The 18,175-nt window shown below is 34.7% G+C and overlaps 2 protein-coding genes across 2 annotated transcripts; both read left to right on the top strand.

The window, feature by feature from the left end:
* Positions 1 to 1,371: 1,371 nt before the first annotated feature.
* On the top strand, positions 1,372 to 2,110 carry LOC121251428 (defensin-like protein 1). The gene is made up of 2 exons (XM_041150687.1): positions 1,372 to 1,535; positions 1,707 to 2,110. The coding sequence occupies exons 1-2, from the start codon at positions 1,481 to 1,483 to the stop codon at positions 1,874 to 1,876; spliced, it is 225 nt and encodes a 74-aa protein (XP_041006621.1). The 5' UTR covers positions 1,372 to 1,480; the 3' UTR covers positions 1,877 to 2,110.
* Positions 2,111 to 10,249: 8,139 nt separating this feature from the next.
* Positions 10,250 to 11,986, top strand: LOC121251390 (myb-related protein 308-like). Its single transcript, XM_041150645.1, has 3 exons — positions 10,250 to 10,573; positions 10,673 to 10,802; positions 11,121 to 11,986. Exons 1-3 carry the CDS (start codon positions 10,441 to 10,443, stop codon positions 11,731 to 11,733), a joined length of 876 nt encoding a protein of 291 aa, XP_041006579.1. The 5' UTR covers positions 10,250 to 10,440; the 3' UTR covers positions 11,734 to 11,986.
* The last annotated feature ends 6,189 nt before the right edge of the window (positions 11,987 to 18,175 follow it).

Here is an 18,175-nt window from a genome sequence, read left to right as displayed (position 1 = left end):
GATGTCACTTGATAAAATATATTAAAATAATTTTTTGTTATAAACTAGATTTAACGTATAATTATATCAATTTATAAATTTCATTTCTAAAATATTTTGTAAATCTAATACTACTACTTTTGGATAGACATATATAAGTTTAATCGTTTAAACATCATACGAGCCATAAGTCCGACGAATTAATTGTAAGTCCAATATGAGGCGGGTCATAAGCCCAATAAATTGTGAGGTTTTTTTTTAGGGTGAAAATCAACCCATTCGGGACGGTTTTTGGGCAAATCGACGCCGACTAATACTTCATTTTTGGGGAAGGAAACCGGCCGAAACCGGCTGATGGGAGTAGAAACACCGGCCGTCTTGATGCCGGCGATTCTCTGGTGGTTCACAATTGGTTCATCAACGAGCATCGTCTTAGAGAGTAGAGAGAGAGAGAGGATGAGAATTGAGAAGTGAATCGGGAAAGAAGAAGTGAGGAAGAAGATGCTCTTATTTTGAAACGACGCCGTTTAAACCAAACGGTATTGATCTACTTAAATTTTTTTTAATATGTTATGAATAAAACTACGCTGTTATTTTAGTTGTGTTTAAAACACAATTATAGGCTCAAAACGATGTCGTTCCACTTAGAAACGACGCCGTTTAAAGCAAACGGTATTAATCTACTTAAATTTTTTTTAATATGTTATGAATAAAACTACGCTGTTATTTTAGTTGTGTTTAAAACACAATTACAGGCTTAAAACTATGTCGTTTCACTTAAACTTAAGTGGAACGACATCGTTTTGAGTACAAAATATATAACAAAAAATATAGTTTCTTTAATCGGCTAGTTCAGCAGTTCGAACCAAGTTCACACCAGAGTCGAACAGGCTGATATCAATTTTTTTTTATTTGCTGCCGCACATCGACCGGTTCTCTACCAGTTTTGGCTAGTTCTAAGGTCTAGTAACTGATCTGACTTGGTCTAAATCGGTTTCTTCTACGTCCTATTTTTTTTAACATGACAGATGTACATTGGACCACATGATCAGGTTTCACCTCCCCCGGCCATCTTCCCACTCTCACTCTGCGTGCAGTCTCCATGTACACCACTTTTCGAGCTTTTGGCACCTTTCATCTTAGCATCGACGACGTGTGTTTTGCTCTTACCAATATATATTATATTAAATTCCGTCGGATATCCTCGAGGGTACCTCGGATGTGGAGGAAAGTCTCGAACTTTTTCACAAATGAACAGTTGTTTTCATTATAAAGATTCGTGTTCAGACAAGCATGCTGCATGTCGTCCACTTTTTGCACGTGAAGAGATGGAATCTCACAGTCACCAACAATGCATTGATCATTCTTTAATGAGATCACCTCGTTATTTATCTCTGATCTTCCTCTATATGTATTGATGAAGGAAACTATTTGGTTTGCAGGAGGAGGTTTCAACAGTGAATGAAAGAAGATCAGAGCAAGGGTAAAAGATAGACAAGACATGGAGAGGAAAACCTTCGGGCTTTTGTTTTTACTGCTCATTTTCTTTGCTTCTCGTATGCGACTCTCTATCTCTACTCTATAGCTATAGCGGACGAGCTAGCACATTTCTTTGCTTCCATATATATTATATAATGAGAAATCTAGCTAACCTATCATTAAATATGCAAAAGATTTTTGTTGGGTTTTTCTTCAAGAAGGCTAAACCCTTTTGTTTTTCAATGCAGGAGAGATGGTGCTGCGTGCAGAGGCAAGGGTTTGCGAATCCAAGAGCCATGGGTTTCGGGGTATGTGCGCGAGAGACCACAACTGTGCTCTGGTATGCAGGAATGAAGGTTTCTCGGGTGGCAATTGCAGAGGATTCCGTCACCGCTGCTTTTGCACTAAGCTTTGTTGATCCTACTCGATAATATGAATAACGATCATCTCTACTATTTTTAGGAGAGTTGTCGTGCTAGCTAGCTAGCTTATGTCTTTCTTTGAATTTAGGGTCATAGAAAAACGAGACAAGCATGAACTGTTTTTGGCAATATCGTTCTTGTTTAATTTAGACCTCTATGCTTGGCTTTAAGATCAGAGTAATGTATCTTTTGCAATATCTTTCAGGAGCAAGATCCCACTGTTCATGTCATGTGTTTTCTTAGCGTACGTAATGAGCTTTCTTTTAAGTACTTAATTACCATTCTCCAAACAATTGATTTTTTCTATCTTCATGATCTGCTGGAGTCTTATTCACATAGCTAGCTAGAGAGAAGAAATAGACAGAAAAAGAAGTAATCGGTCGGGTCTGATAAAATGAGAGGTAGCTAGGGAGAATCCGTACGTCAATCGCAGTAGTACTTGATCATCAGGAATGGGTGGGTTTTGGCCGCCAGGTACGTGGATGATCTGATCAGAATCTCCTTTACATTATGACATTCTCGAGTTGCATCATCTCTCAGTTACCGGCCATGCACGCAACAAAATTGGCTTCTCCCGCAAAGAACTGCGACGGGAACTACTTGATCAGTACTTATCATATGATGATCATAAACCTACCATCATCGATCCTTAATTCGGATCGGCCTAAATAATGGGCAGGATTATTGTTATTCTTTGTTAATTAATTAGTACATCTTGTTGGACCCGAAATACACTTAAAATTAATTAGTCACTCAAAATTTTCATTGCATTTGACAACATAAATATAGATAAATGATATTCGGAACCTAACTTAGGGAACACAAATCCCCCGCATACTTTTTGAAAAAGAAGATCAATATAAGATTTACATAAAAAAAATATATATTTTATTAGTAGACCTTGCTATTTTTTAAAAAGAATGCGTGAATACTTGAGCTACGATGGTTTTAATTTTGAGAATGATTTAGTCAGATCTCACAAAAATAAATTCACAAACTGATATGACTTAATATAATACGTTAGATTACAAAATTACTTTTATTATAAATTAAATATGACATATCATATAAAATCATATCAATTTATTTTTTAAAATCATATTAATTTATAAATTTATTTTTATAAAATCTAACATTTCTTTACTTTTTATATGCTAATTGATAAGATCAGTAGATCTGCATTCACTTCGGCCCCAAATGGATCGGATATTTGCAATATTAGGCCCAAAGCTGACCTGGTAATATTGGCCTTTTGTTGCTAGATATATATAAGGAGAGGCGCTTCTAAACGGTTGGGCTATTAGGTTGTGTTTGGATGTTGAAGTGAGTTAAGTTGAGATGATAAAATATTATTAGAATATTATTTTTTAATATTATTATTATTTTGAGATTTGAAAAAGTTGAATTGTTTATTATATTTTATATTAAAATTTAAAAAAGTTATAATGATGAATTGAGAGAAGTTGACTAATCGCCCAAGAGCAGCCCTCCTCTAACCTCTTGCTACGTAAGAAAATACACAATAATTTCAATATGTTCCACTACACAGAATATCATCTTTGCAAGGGACATATTTGATTTTGCACGAGCCTGTCATCTCTTTCGTCTTCCTCGCTGCCCCTCTCTTTCATCTCTTTGCACCGCCGCCCAAGAGCAAACTCAGTTCCACCATCTCAGTACGAAGCCACTCGACCGTCCGTTGCCTGCCGGTGACTTTTTGTATTTGGATCTTTTATTACCAATTACCAGAGCCTAAAAAAGAAAAGGCATGCGCTTTGACGAGTTCTTTCTGTTACAGCCTTGGTATTCTAGAGGAATTCACGGCAATGACAACAATGTTGTACCATGGGTTTTTCTTGGGCTTTGAATATCATATTTACTCCCTTATCTGTATGGCTTTGTCTTTTTGTATTCACTCTTTGGCTTTTCTCATATTTCCAGACACTTCATGTAGTTTTTGGCAAATCTTTCGTCGGTTTTCTTAGATTACATTTTTTTTTTTTTTTTGCTTTTCCATGCTGTTAGTGCTGCCTGCAAGTGTTCCTTTTTTCTTGATTTTCAACTACTAGTCCTTGCTGACTGTTGTTTTCCCTCTCACTTGTAATAGTGTTTGCCATACAATGAAGAACGATTAGATAGTAAAGTGGTTGATGGTTGAACTGGAAAGGAAAGAGGAAGGTTAGGGGTGTGGAAAGGAGTGCGAAGGGGCTGGGTGGGTTTGAAATCGCGAGGTGGGGGAGAAGGGAGCTAAGGATTAATTTTCTATAGCGCTACTTAAGATAACTGTGGTGGAAAGCCTAGGTGTCACTTAACTATTGGTAGGCTATTATTTGAGTAACATCAGCCGGACCGATCCTAAGGATTTCTCGGAGAGTGCGGCTGAACACTTCAATGAAAATTTTTTTCTTTTTTTTAAACGTAGCACAGGTATGCTGCGGCTGCAGCATGCAGTAGGCTACAATAAATATTTTCCATTTCTCATATGATAAGACAGTACTCTTAACTACTCCACACAAAAACCCAATGTGGTGTCACGATGTGCTGCCGATCGAGAAAACGACTTAACTGCATGCATAGCATGATTGCCAGCCTAATATCAAAACTCTACTTTCTTGGTCTTATTTTTGCATTTATCAAATTAACAATAAGGTTAGTAGTACTGTACCATATTACAACTCTCAAGTCATGATGATAATCTCCTAATTTATTCTTTAAGGAGATATTTATTCCAAGGTAGTTTCATGGTAATTACTGACAGCCAGTGTTCGTGTCCTTTCTTCCACATGCATGCAACGATCGAGTAATAATCATAAACCGATCATGCTTGTTTTTTTTTTTTTTTTTTTTTTTTTTTGTGATTGTTATAAGCTTTGATCATAATAACAATATTAAAAGCAAAGAATTTTGGGGGGAAGTAAAGTTCTCCTATCTGCAACTTTCGTTTTTTCAAGTGTATCAACTATCAACATATATAATTTGTTCAGATTCTTAACTTAATTGCAATAATTAAAGCTCATGAACTTACAAAATTCTCTATAGTGTCCAAACAAGTCCAGTACTTGGCCAAAACATTCTTATTGAATTAGTCAACATGATCATTTCAAAAATAAGATCAAGGAATAGAAAATTGCTTATTTGTGACCAGTTATTTCTAACGAAAATGATTATTTTCTACTAGAATGAGTCTGTTTTTGTTGCAAATAGTCACTATTGTCGCAAATAATCTGTCACGAATGCTTGATATATATATATGTATATATTTATATATACACGTATAATATTCTCTTTAGTCAAAAGTTGGCTAAACTATTTACATGAATATGAGGGGGCCGAGCCGGGCAAAATGCTGCCAAAATTTTGGTAATTTGTGTTGTAACGTTTCAATGGAAGGTTTAAACCACATGACATATATTCTAAAAGGACTAGTTAATATATAATTGGAGCCACATTAGAACTTTATAAAGAGCAAAAATTTTTCCTTCCCAAGCAATCATGTGAGATCTAATTTACTACCTATTCTTATCCTTATCATATAGGGTATCGCATCTGTATGTAGCTCGCTCTTCATTATTCAGGCAAGAAAATTAAAAGGTATTGATCTAGTACCTGTTTGGCATATTTAAAAGGTGCCAATAATGCGCCCTCAAACATTTAAATATTAGAACGCATATGTGCCTAAGACCCCGATCGATCGAAGAAAAGAATTTGATATAATATATGGTCATTATAAATCCCCTTTTCTGGTCTGCCTAATTAATGTGGACCCAATTCTGAAATAAAAATTTCATGATCTGTGACAAATATTAGAATTATATAATTTGTAGTCAAAAGATCATGATCCTCATGTATAAGATGATCAGCAATATATAAGGATAAGCTAAATCACTAAAAACAAAAACCATACATATTTGCAAATGGGAATAGATAACATGAGAGGAGCACAAAGCACAAAGGTCCACTTGCTCCAATATATATCAGATATATAAAGTACTTGGCAAAAACATAAAAACTATATATATACATACATACACACACACACATATATATATATATATATATATATATATATATATATATAGGTATGGAGGTGGGTTACCAACCTGAAAGATTCTTCCATTTTCTCCCCTTTTCCATGTTCTATTTTTAATCATTTATTTTCTTCAAACCCTAGCTTCTAGAAGCAACAAAAGCTTAAGTTATAAGGAAGATGGCCCTTACCAACCAGCTTCCCAAAAAAAGAATTTCACATGCAATATGACCGGTCTAAAATGAATTTCTTTTGCTGTGGAATGCTGGAATAATACTATGTTGGCAGGGTTGGTTGAACAATGAAAATGACCCAAAAAAAAAAAAAAAACTTTCAAAATTCAACTAAAATGAAAAGTAGTAATTACGCGTCACATGTTCTAGAAATATTTTCAAATTCCGGTCCATTTAATATTCAATAATATTAGTGGTGGGTAGGATATATATTCCACGCGTGAAGGAAGATGACCTTCATTAGCAAAGGCCAGCTTAATTACTAGATATATATGATATTAGTACTTAATTGATACAGAAAATAGTATTTTTTCGATATTAATCAATAGGAGATTAAAAAAAAAGTACTTAATTAGATCCTTATTTTGGGGTTTTATCATTATTGGGATAAAGAAATTATATGCATGATGTGGAAAAATGATAGATATTCATGAAGTTGGGAACAGTTAATCTCATGAATGATCATGGCAAGTAGGCAATTAGTGTGTTACATTCATCATCCTGAATTGACAGGAGTAAGTGGAGAGTAAGTGGGAGGTGCTTAAATATATATATATATATATATATATATATGTTGGTCTTCTAGAATCCTTTTATTACGAATATTGGCTATGTATATATAATTTATGAGTTATGCTATATATAGTTATTTTTGTGTATTTTTTATGCATTCTATTGATATGATTGGTCAAATTAATTATTTTATATTTAAAAAAAATAACGTAACTAATCATATTAATTGAATACACAAATAATATTTAAAAGTAATTGTATATAAAGTTTTTGATAATTTAATTAGAAATTATTGTAGGAAGAAAAGAGTGCGGAAAGGAGGAAAACCATAAGAAAAAAGTTGGAAAAAAGAACAAGCTTGGAAGATGGGATATGTTTAGGTTGGGAAAGTCTAACAAAAAAGTTTGGTAGGACGGCCTCGGTTGTCTCAAGTCTCAACTCATGAATGCGACTATATTGGAGTCTATCCTGTTTTATATTTAGAATATCTGAATAGTTAAATATTTTGAATTAAAATTTTTTATTAGTATTTTTTAAGAATATAATAAAAATATTAAAAAATTAAAAAATTATTTAAATATAATTTTATTTTAAAATTTGAAAAAAATAGTATTATTGTTTTTTATATTTTGTTAGAAAGTTTGAAGAAGTTGTAATGATTATGTAATGATTAAATCATGAAAAAAAATTAAAAGTTTAAAATTAAAAAAAATATTTTTTGGCTAAGCAACATTTAAGAAAGAAATATCTGAAAATATTTAACAAATACTTAAAATAGGATTAGGAAAAAAAAAGTACTTAAAATATCAAACCGGATCTTAATTTGCTGATTTTGTCATTGATCAGTACTTTCATCTTTCCAAAGGATCTACGTACGTACCTACCAAATAACTGTTCATCTTGCATTACATTTTTTTGGTCCTTTTTTCCCGTCGCCCCTATGCTTAATTTCTGCCTGCTGATCAATACTTTTCATAGAAATAATTAGGGTCACTTTTTAAAGGTTTCTATAAAGAAAAATATAATTAATTTTTTAGAATAGGGAGATCATGATTTTGGGATTTGATAAAGACAAATTAATATCTTTTTTTTTTTTTTTTCTTTTTGGGTGTAAATATTGTTAAAGTTCATGCACCTATCTGGTATGAAAAATGATAGAGTTACTACTTTTATACTATTCATTTAACACTCTTTTAATATTTGATTTTTCTTTTAATTTTTTATTTTACTTAATAGTTAAGGAAGTGACTATTAATCTAATTATATATATATTTTTAATTTTTTCATAATAATTAAAGATGTTAAAAAAATAATTAAAAAATAAATGATAAAAAAATAAAAAACTTGAAATGACTATAGGTAGTAAATGGGTTGTAATAGAGTGTAACCCTATCACTATCCTAGTATATATATAGCAATTAGCTATAAATTAAAACTCTCTCGATTGGCCAACAAAGAAAGAACTACGAGAATCAACACAAAGGTCGCAACCTATAGCTAAGGTCCAATATTTTTCATGAACACAATTATTCAATGGTAGATTTATTTTCTTGTCGTCGTCTTTCTCACATTCTAAATATATATATATATATATATATATATATATATATATATACTCTCAACGATTAGGAATAATCAAAAATTAAAATTGTTAACATCGTGTTTCGTACATCTTTAAGTCAGGTTCTAGTAACTCAGATCTTCAGAATTAGTTTCAAGAGTTTTGGCTCACTTAATAGACGGGTTTTGTGTGATCTTAATTTTCCATTAATGGTGCTGTTGTTGAGCGTAGGCCAATGTTGATTGCTTGGTCCTCGCCGAAAGTGGGTATGATCAAGTTTAATGTAGATGGGAGTTCAATTGGGATCCTGAGTGTATCTAGTGGTGGAGGTATTGTTCAGAATGCAAATGGTCGGGTACTTGGGGGATTTGCACATTGTTATGGGCATGCTACTAACACCATTGCTGAGTGTCGTGCTTTCCTAGATGGGTTACGTCTCTGCCAACAATTGGGGTTGAGGGATTTGGTGATGGAGTCGGATTCTAGTGTTGTTATTGGTTGGTTCATCTCAGGATCTTGTAATTATTGGTATTTGTGAAATTTTTGGGAGGAAGCTCAGTCTATTATTTCTACTCTTAATATTCAGATTGTTCATGTATTTAGAAAAGCAAATATGACGGTAGATTTTTTGGCAAAATTTGGTACTAATGATGGGAATTAAGATTTCATGGGTGATGAATACGGGTTGGGGAGGCTAGGGGTCTTATTAGAATAGATAGGTTGGGTATTCCGTATGCTAGACGTTAAATTATGTTGGGGTATTGTTAGTAATTCTTTGATGTAATTAAGGTTGTTTCTCCGCCATAAGTGAGAGTTTATTAATAAAATTGGAGAGAGGTCACTACTGGACATATGACTCCAACTCTTTAAAAAAAAAAGGAGTTGATATTTATACCAGGAGTCTGGAGTTCGTGTCGTTTGTACTATTCCTTTTGTTAGAGTCATTTAATACGGTGTGGCTCTGCGACGATGTCATTAATGTGGCGTATAGATCGGGTAGTGGTGCTATTAATGCGGCGTAGTTTCCTAATTTTTCTCAACCCGCTGATGTCCTTGGTGGTCCGTCGATGTGTCCATGTCAAAGAATCGAGAGTCCCCCTTATTTCCCTCCTATTTAAGCGGACAGGTACTCAAGGGCTGGACACTGTTCTTGGAATCTCCAGGTCGGCGAGTTCCATTCCATGTAGTACGCTCCCTTATGGAGGTTGCGTCCAAGGGAGTCTACCCATAGGCCGGGCCGAAGAGACTACTTGTTCTAGGTTGAGCCTTCGCTTCTTATTTTCTTAGTTGCCATTCTCAGACCTATTAAGACAAAGGGGGAAAAACCCCTTACAAAGATCATGACTACATTAGAAAAATAAAATGAAGATAATTTATTATTTTCCTTTTGGGGCAACCAAAATTATTAAAAAATGGGGATCGAAGAGCACATTGAAATCGACTGAATAGGCATAACTAAAGAGAAATCTCGCTTTGTCGATCATGTCTAGAGATATTGGTGGTGGTCACTCAAGAATTATTTATTTATTTATTATCATATTTTTAATTTAATATATAGCTTGAAAAAAAAAGAGTAATGTTACATATAATCGTAAAGTGCGCAAGTGCATCATAATCGTTTTGAAAAAGAGTGAAATTTACTATTAAAAAATTAATTTTTTTATTTAAATCCTCTAATTACTCATTTTTTTCTAAAAGAATTTATACGTTAGTTACGTATTTTATGATTGTAAATATTATTTTTAAAAAAAATAAAAAATCATGTAATGCTCACGTGTCTAGCTTGGGTGTTAACATATTTTAGCTTGGTAATAAATTGGGGGTGTAAATCCAGTAAATTTCATCGTTTGGGAGGTAAATTGAGAGTTCTAAAAGTTTGGAGATAAATTTGAAAAAAAAAATAAGGGAAAAGTACAAAATAATATTTGTGAGTGCAAGAGAATTTCCAAAACAAACAACATAAAACATAGCGCTACCTACCAAATCGAGCACTAACTTAATTGCAACCACTCGTCGATCCTCACCAACTCGGTCAAATACACTCCCTCCGCTTTACATCTTGTAAGAAAAAAAGGGGTCCCGAGTCAATTGCACCTTCTCCATCCTGCTCTCTCCACCACCTCCCGTTTATATTCCTTCTTCCTCCTTTTCCCCCAAACTCCTTTTCCACCTCCATTCACCGCAGGTTTCTCTCTTTTCTCTCCCTTTCTAAGAACCAACAAAACCATGGGCAGATCTCCTTGTTGTCAGAAAGAACACACCAACAAAGGAGCATGGACCAAAGAGGAAGATGAACTCCTCATTAACTACATCAAAGTTCATGGGGAAGGCTGTTGGAGATCTCTTCCAAAAGCTGCAGGTAACTTCAATTCCCACCTTTCTCCCTCTCTGATCTTTCTCTCTCACACACACCATAGATTTTGGGTTGTTCTAAGGATTGCTGGTTTCAACCATGTAGGTTTGCCTAGATGTGGCAAGAGTTGCAGACTGAGGTGGATAAACTACCTCAGGCCTGATCTTAAGAGAGGAAACTTCACTGATGAGGAAGATGAACTCATCATCCACCTTCACAACTTACTTGGAAACAAGTACGCAATGAGTATTCCCTTCAAACTTTTTTGTGTCGTTTTGGTTCATTATATATACTTCCCAATATATAAATTTCAGAAAACATTAATCCAGCTTTTGATTTTTTCACTTTTAAAAGTTAGAATACTATTAATTTAATCCCAAACAATGTTGTCTACCTTGTGCGCGCTTAGTTAAATTAAGCCTCTATATTGGACTTTAAACCCTCCTTTCGACATGAGGATGAGAATCTGCCAAGAAAAAAGAACTAGCAGAATCCATCTGGGTTTCGATAATTAAGTATTTTTCTAAATATTTTTACCATTTGCATCTTTCAGATGGTCTCTTATTGCTGCGCGCCTACCAGGAAGAACTGATAATGAGATCAAGAATTATTGGAACACACACATCAAAAGAAAGCTTTGCAGCCGTGGAATCGATCCTCAAACTCATCGTCCAGTCAACGCAGCCACCACCACAAACGTTATCAATGACAAAATAAGTACAAGCAATAGCAACAACAACAACAACAGTAAGAGCTCTGATCTCTTTGAAGTGCAGAATTATATGGCTTCATTCATCCAAGTGCCTGAATTCAAGAATCCAATGAATGACACTATTAATAATGCCAACGTGAAAGTCCGAAATCAATCTGCTGAAGAATCGAATAGTAGCAGTGGAGTGACCACGGAGGAAGTGTTTCCAGAACTCAACCTTGAACTCTCCATAGGGCTGCCCTATCAGCCTCAAATTCCGTCTCCCAACATAAACGAGCTGAAGCAGCAACAAAAACAACAACAACAGGTTTCGATCCAGTGCCAGTGGTATGGGAATGTTAGTGAAAGTGTAGGACGTCTGTGCTGCCATTTAGGGTTTCAGAATAGTACTCAAGCTTGTAGCTGCGAAGCCATGGGAAGAACATTAACAGCTGACAATCTCTATAGACACTAGAGGCCTTTTTTCTAGTACTCTTGATGCTTTATATATATAGAAGTAGTCTCAGACTCTCACTCACAACCTTAATTTGCTCACATCATGTAATGATCTTGTGGTGCTAAAAAGGCTTCTGAAATAGTTGTAAGATTTTCTTTCTCCCTCTTTGACAAGAAGGGCTGGAAAGCTAGCTAGCTGTAAGATATCATGAACCTGATCTGAGAAAAAAGGGTAAAAGAAAAAAACAATATGATCCTTTCTCCTCTAAAAATGTTTCTTGTCGTTGGGTCTTGATTCAATTCTCATTTTATTTGCTTGACCATGATTTAATATTCTTGCCATTGAGTGAGAAATAGGAATTCCTCTCCTCTCGTAGAAACGTCAATGTACGTACGTACATCATCATGTATCATGTGCGCTAATTCTTGTGATCAAAATACTAGCCATTATTTAATATGGTACGGTGGAACCACCCAATGATCTTTTGTATATATATATATATATGTGTGTGTGTGTGTGTGTGTGTGTGTGTGTGTGGGTGGGTGACTCAGCGATCGATCGACGAAAAGCCGTGGGATGAAAGTCATTGCGAGTCTCGGCTAGTATATATAAGATTGGGGCGTTATCCAAAAAATTCATTCATTTGAAAGAATAAGAAACATGCCAATTATCAGCAGAATAAGATCGAAGTTCATGCATCCAATTAATTCAGTAGTACTACTGCATGTTATAAGTGGTAATTCATTGGTTAGGTGTAACGTACTCCGACGTTTAAATGATCATAAGTCATGAGATTTTTCAGCTGTTTATAATATAATTGACCATTAATTAAACATGATGATCCGGTCATGTACGTGCTATGTGCTTGTGTATATATACAGCATGAATCCTACTTCATTTTTAATTATTCACACACACATGATATATAATAGAGATCAACTTAATTATCAATAAACTAATTAAAGTATCTGCATTAGCCAATTCCAATCATTATTTACAAGCATAATCGTGTTCTAATTAGTGCTTTCTAGTGGTATACTACAAGAAAAATAAATTTTTGTTACCAATTTATTATAATTAAAAGACTATTTAAAATTAATTTTAATTATAAATAATCGTTTCACTGAAATTAACTAATCGCAAATAAATAATTTTTTTATAGCGCGTATTATTATTATCTTCACATGAGATTGATGTTCATATATAGTACTTCGATTTATCATGTCTCGTAGTCGATCTGTTGCGAATTACATATATAAATATTAGCTGAAGACGAAAAACTAAAGGGCTAGAAACCTGGCTAGCTATGGCGTTCTCAAACCGAATTCAGGATTGCACTGATCAAAAGCTTCCCGTAAAGATCTATGAATAAAGAAGTCCTTGGTCATGCGGCCTGATGTTTCCGTTGGACAAAGTGAACCAACTCTGATGATCTGAACCTAACCTAAATATTAAAAACAAAAAACGAAACCTAAAGGACGTGAGAATTAAGATAGAATAGACCTAAAGGAAGGGCGGTGTCATGTTTTGTGGGGTCTCCAGCTTAATATATAGTTAATTTTCATGTCCTTTGTAGCAAGTTTGGGTTGGTAGATAGGAGGTGATGTCAGCCAAGAAACCTACCCCTTCTGTATCTGCTCTGGCTCATAAATTTCTTGTAGGCTAGCTATATAACTTGTGTTCTGTTCACTGTCCTTTTAACTTTTATCTTAACATCTATTTTTTTATTATTCAATGAATGATTTGATTTTTCATGCCCACACAGTTTTCCTTTGAATTTTCTATGATCAGACTTTTACGACTTTAAAGTCCACCAATTTATGATGCAAAGGCTGCACTGTTTACGAGGCATGAGTTTGGCTGTCATCATCTAGAAGGTAGGGGCCGGAAGTGCATAACATATATACATACATATATTTTAGCAGAGAGTTTACTCACTCTCTCGCACGTCCCACCTAACTCTTTGGTGTTTTCCGTTCGTCGCCTTTTTAGGCTCTTTTTATATTTTGTCTCGTTAACGAGTGCCCCAATAATGCATCGTTACCTACACCCTCACTTCCATGGGATCAAAATGAATTTTTAAAATAAAATAAAGGGAAACTGAAGTTATTTTTTTTAACTTCTAAGAAATGTTTATTTATACGAAAATTTTATAAAAATAAATTTATAAATTAACGTAATTTGATATATTATATTAGATTATAAAGATATTTTTATTGTAAAATAGATCTAATATATTATATAAAATTATATCAATTTGTGACTTTACTTTTATAACACCTATTTGCAGTTATAATACTTTTCTTGTTATGAATTTGGCTTACACAGTACTGGAGTTTTTCACTAAACATTTTCCATTAAAAATAAATGCGCAAGATAACAAGATTTAATCTCTTTCAATTTTATATATTTAATCCTCTCAAATATATAAAAGAAAAAAAAATATACCTATTTAATATTGATACTAAACTATATATCAAAGTTGAGATATTATATATGCTCTAACTACCCTCCCTCCATTTCCAAATGTTGAGATAATAAAAAATAAGTTCTTAAATGGGTGTTCAATTAATGTCTCCACTTTAATATATAATTTTAGATACAACAATGCACGCTTTTTAAAGATGCGACATTGTACATTAATGGGTAATAATGTTGGGGTACGAAGTGCGTTTTCACAAACCATAATAATGCATGCATGATAGAAAGTTGAGGACACGAGAATAATGATTATGAACCCCATTAAAAACAACTTCCTTAAAAGTCTCTTTTCTATTCATGAAATTTGGTTAAGAGCGCCATGTTCTACCATTTTAAACAAGATCAGCAGAATTACATACCCTACGAAAGTGATATTTCAGGCATTTCCACAGTAGTTTTTTGCTCGGAACTCTTTACCAATGACAGTCTTAGAACCTACTCTTAGCATTAGTCTTTGATTTTACATTTTGGCGGTATAGATGGCAATCATTGGAAAGTAATATCACGATATAGTCAATGGCAAATGAGCGTGTGCTAAACCTCGTGTCAAGCAGATCAAGCAATTATTTGATAGGTACCAAAATGCAGGAACATAGTACTCTAGTCCTATTATAAGACGCCATGTGAATTAAAATTATTTCTCATGTAAGCAATTTTAATTATATGACATGTCGTGATAGGATAAAATTACTACTTCATTCAAAATCCAGGAATACCTAATAATTTTCAATGAGACAGATACTATTTTATTGGTAATGCCATATCGGCCTCCTTCGATTACATTCAAACAATCAAGTATCTACCATGGACACTTTGTTCTAGACCAAAAGTTTAGATGTAATGTGATGCACTTAACTCAAAGAAGATCATCCAGGTTATGCTTGATCACTTCCCCTCATCTTAAATTGTAGAGGAATCCAATGTGGTAGAAGGTATTTTAAATTTGAGAATATGTGGCTTAAATCAGACGGTTTTGTTGACAAGATCAGGCGATAGTGGTCTTCTTACAATTTCCTAGGCTTTCCAAGTTTCATAGTGGTAAGAAAGTTAAAAGCGCTGAAACATAATCTAAATCAATGGAATTAACAAGTTTGTGGCAATGTGATCTAACGGAAGCGCTCTCTCTCTCGGAGGAGTTACAAGGTTTGGAGGGTGAGGAGGAGGCAAACACTCTCTTTAAATCTAAGAGAACTTGCAAGAGTCAAGTATGGAAGAGTTATCTTGGCGACAAAAATCAAGGGTGCTCAAGGAAAAAGATAAGTGCACAAACTTCTTCCATAGGGTAACTAATTCTCATAAGAGGAACAATGCTATTGATATGTTGATGGTAGATGGTGCAGTGTCCTCGAATCAACTAGTCATCAAGAACCACATCGTGCAGTATTACCAACATCTATCTGAACAGCACACATGGCGATTGAAAGTGGATGGTATAACTTTTTTCAGCATTAGATCAGCAGTGCACAAGGTGGCTAGTGACGCCTTGCAAAGTAACCTGTGGCATAGCTAGTGACAAGACTCTATGCCCTGATAGTTTTACCATGGGTTTCTTCCAAACTTGTTAGGAAGTGATCAAGGGTGACCTTATGCGGGTCTTTCAAGATTTTCATACTAATGCCATATTTGAAAAAACAGTATTAATGCTACTTTCTTAACATTCATTCCCAAAAAGATGGAGTTTGTGGATGTTAGAGACTATCGCCCTGTTAGCCTTGTGAATGAGGTTTATAAAATTCTATCTAAAGTGTTACCCAATCAATTGAGTACAGTGATGGAAAAGTTAATTTTAAAACCGTACAACACATTTGTCAAAGGTAGACAAATCCTAGATCCGGTCTTGATTGCAAATGAAGTTTTGGATGAACGACTCAAATCTAGAGAACCTGGGTTACTTTGCAAATTAGACATGGAGAAAACCTATGATCACGTCAACTAGAAGTTCCTACTTTATTTACTTGCAAGTTGTGGCTTTAGGGAGAAATGACTGAAATGGGTAGAATTTCGCATCTCTACAGTTTAGTTCTTTATCTTGGTGAATGGTTCACCAGTGGGTTTCTTCGACTTCTCCCGTGGTTTGAGACAAGGAGACCCGCTCTCTCCTTTACTTTTATTCGTCATCAAAGCTCTTAGTAAGATGATTGTAGGCCTTGTGAAATGTGGTTTCTCTATGGTTTCCCGGTGGGGAATGGTGATTATGGCTCCATTGATATATCTCACTTGCTTTTTGCTGATGATTCTCATCTTCTGCGAAGCAAATCTCAGGTATATCCAATCTTTGAGGGCTCTACTTCTTTATTTTGAAGTTGTCTCGAGTTTAAGAGTTATAATCTCTCAAAGTCTGAATTGGTGCTGGTCGGGGCTGTCCCTAAAGCGGAGAATTTAGCCTCTCTTGGGATGTAAGGTATAATCTCTACCTCTGAAGTATCTTGACTTACCATTGGGTGCTCCCTTTAAATCAAAGAGGATTTGGAATGGCATGGTTGAAAAGGTGGAGCACATATTGACTTCTTGGAAGAGGTTATAGTAGGCTCGCTTCGATTAAAAATACACTTTCTAACCTACCCACCTATTTTCTATCTTTGCTCCCGCTCTCCACAAATGTTGCTAACCGAATTGAGAAGTTACAACGGGACTTCTTGTGGAGTGGATTAGAAGAAGAGTTCAAATTTCACTTGATTCATTAGTCAATTATTTGTACTCCAATTCCGGAGGGTGGTTTGAGAATTCGTAACTTGATAAAATTCAACCAAGTTCTGTTGGGTAAATGGTTGTAAAGGTACCAACACGAAATGGGGCCCTTATGGAAGTTCATTAAAAATTCATAGTTTGGGGAGGCTTGGGGAGGATAGTGCTTGAATGAGATGTGTGGCCTATATGAGGATGGGTTTGTGGAAATACATTAGTAGACATTGAAAAAACATGAACATAATTGTGGTGGGTGACGACTCTCGTGTCAAATTTTGGTATGACAAATGGTGTAGTAAAAGAACCCTCCAAGACACCTTCCCTGCCATTTTTGAGCTCGCCAAAGATAAGGATATAGCAATAGCCAATCTCTTGATATTTTCTAGTGGCTCCCCTCAATGGAATGTAGATTTCATTAGAACAGTCCAAGATTGAGAGTCGGAGGCTATCACAAAGTTCCATGTGGCATTGTATTTCGTAAGCATGACGAAGTGTACCGTAGATGAGATGAATTGGAACCCTTCCAAGAAAGGTAAAGTTACCACATATTGTTTTACCAAGTTCTAATGAGTCTTGGAATGATCATGTTCCCCTGAAAGAATATATGGTAGTCGGAAGCTCATTCAAAAACAGTTTTTTTTCGTATGGACAATATCATTGGACAAGAAGCTCACCATAGATAATTTAAGAAAATGCTAAGTAATGGTATTTAAACTGGTATTATGTGTAAGAATAATAGTGAATCAGTAGATCGTTTGCTTTTACATTGCGAGGTGCCCAAGACCATGCAGAATAATTTTTTAGCAAGAATTGAATTTTCATTGGTCATGCCTCTTAAATTGGTGGATTTTCTTGCAAGTTGGAGAGGCCTCCAAAGTAAGTCACAAGTGGCAACAATCTGAATAATGATTCCTATATGTGTTGGTGTATTTGGCAGGAGAGAAATTATAGAAACTTCGAAGGTTGCGAGAGAATGGATGAGTTCAAAGTTTTCTTTTTCAAATCATTATTCTTTTGGGTGGAGACCATTGTAATGGACTGAATGTCCATAATTTTCACCTTTTGATTGTAAACTCTAACTAGGTTATTCTCATGTATACTAGCTGTGTACTTGAATTTTGCCTACTTCTACTACTAAAACTTCTTGATTGCCTATCAAAATGTGATTCACTGTTTAAAGAGGAAACTTCCTCTCTGTCGTGCAATATATGTTACAGTATCATTAGATCAAGGTAAGAAGAAATAATCAGACTGATGCGAGTTAGAGGACTCGATAGTGTAAATGACTACAAAC

Source organism: Juglans microcarpa x Juglans regia, chromosome 2S (assembly GCF_004785595.1).
Source record: "Juglans microcarpa x Juglans regia isolate MS1-56 chromosome 2S, Jm3101_v1.0, whole genome shotgun sequence".
NCBI classification, from domain to species: Eukaryota; Viridiplantae; Streptophyta; class Magnoliopsida; order Fagales; family Juglandaceae; genus Juglans; species Juglans microcarpa x Juglans regia.
Note: the sequence above shows the minus strand (reverse complement) of the source record. Positions and strands in the feature narration are given on the sequence as shown.

Excerpts from the sequence above, each read along its gene's own strand:
- LOC121251428 (XM_041150687.1), top strand. The coding sequence starts at position 1,481 with ATGGAGAGGAAAACCTTCGGGCTTTTGTTTTTACTGCTCATTTTCTTT. Across the intron at positions 1,536-1,706 it reads GCTCATTTTCTTTGCTTCTC|GAGAGATGGTGCTGCGTGCA; the intron begins GTATGCGACTCT and ends TTTTCAATGCAG.
- LOC121251390 (XM_041150645.1), top strand. The coding sequence starts at position 10,441 with ATGGGCAGATCTCCTTGTTGTCAGAAAGAACACACCAACAAAGGAGCA. Across the intron at positions 10,574-10,672 it reads ATCTCTTCCAAAAGCTGCAG|GTTTGCCTAGATGTGGCAAG; the intron begins GTAACTTCAATT and ends TCAACCATGTAG. Across the intron at positions 10,803-11,120 it reads CACAACTTACTTGGAAACAA|ATGGTCTCTTATTGCTGCGC; the intron begins GTACGCAATGAG and ends TGCATCTTTCAG.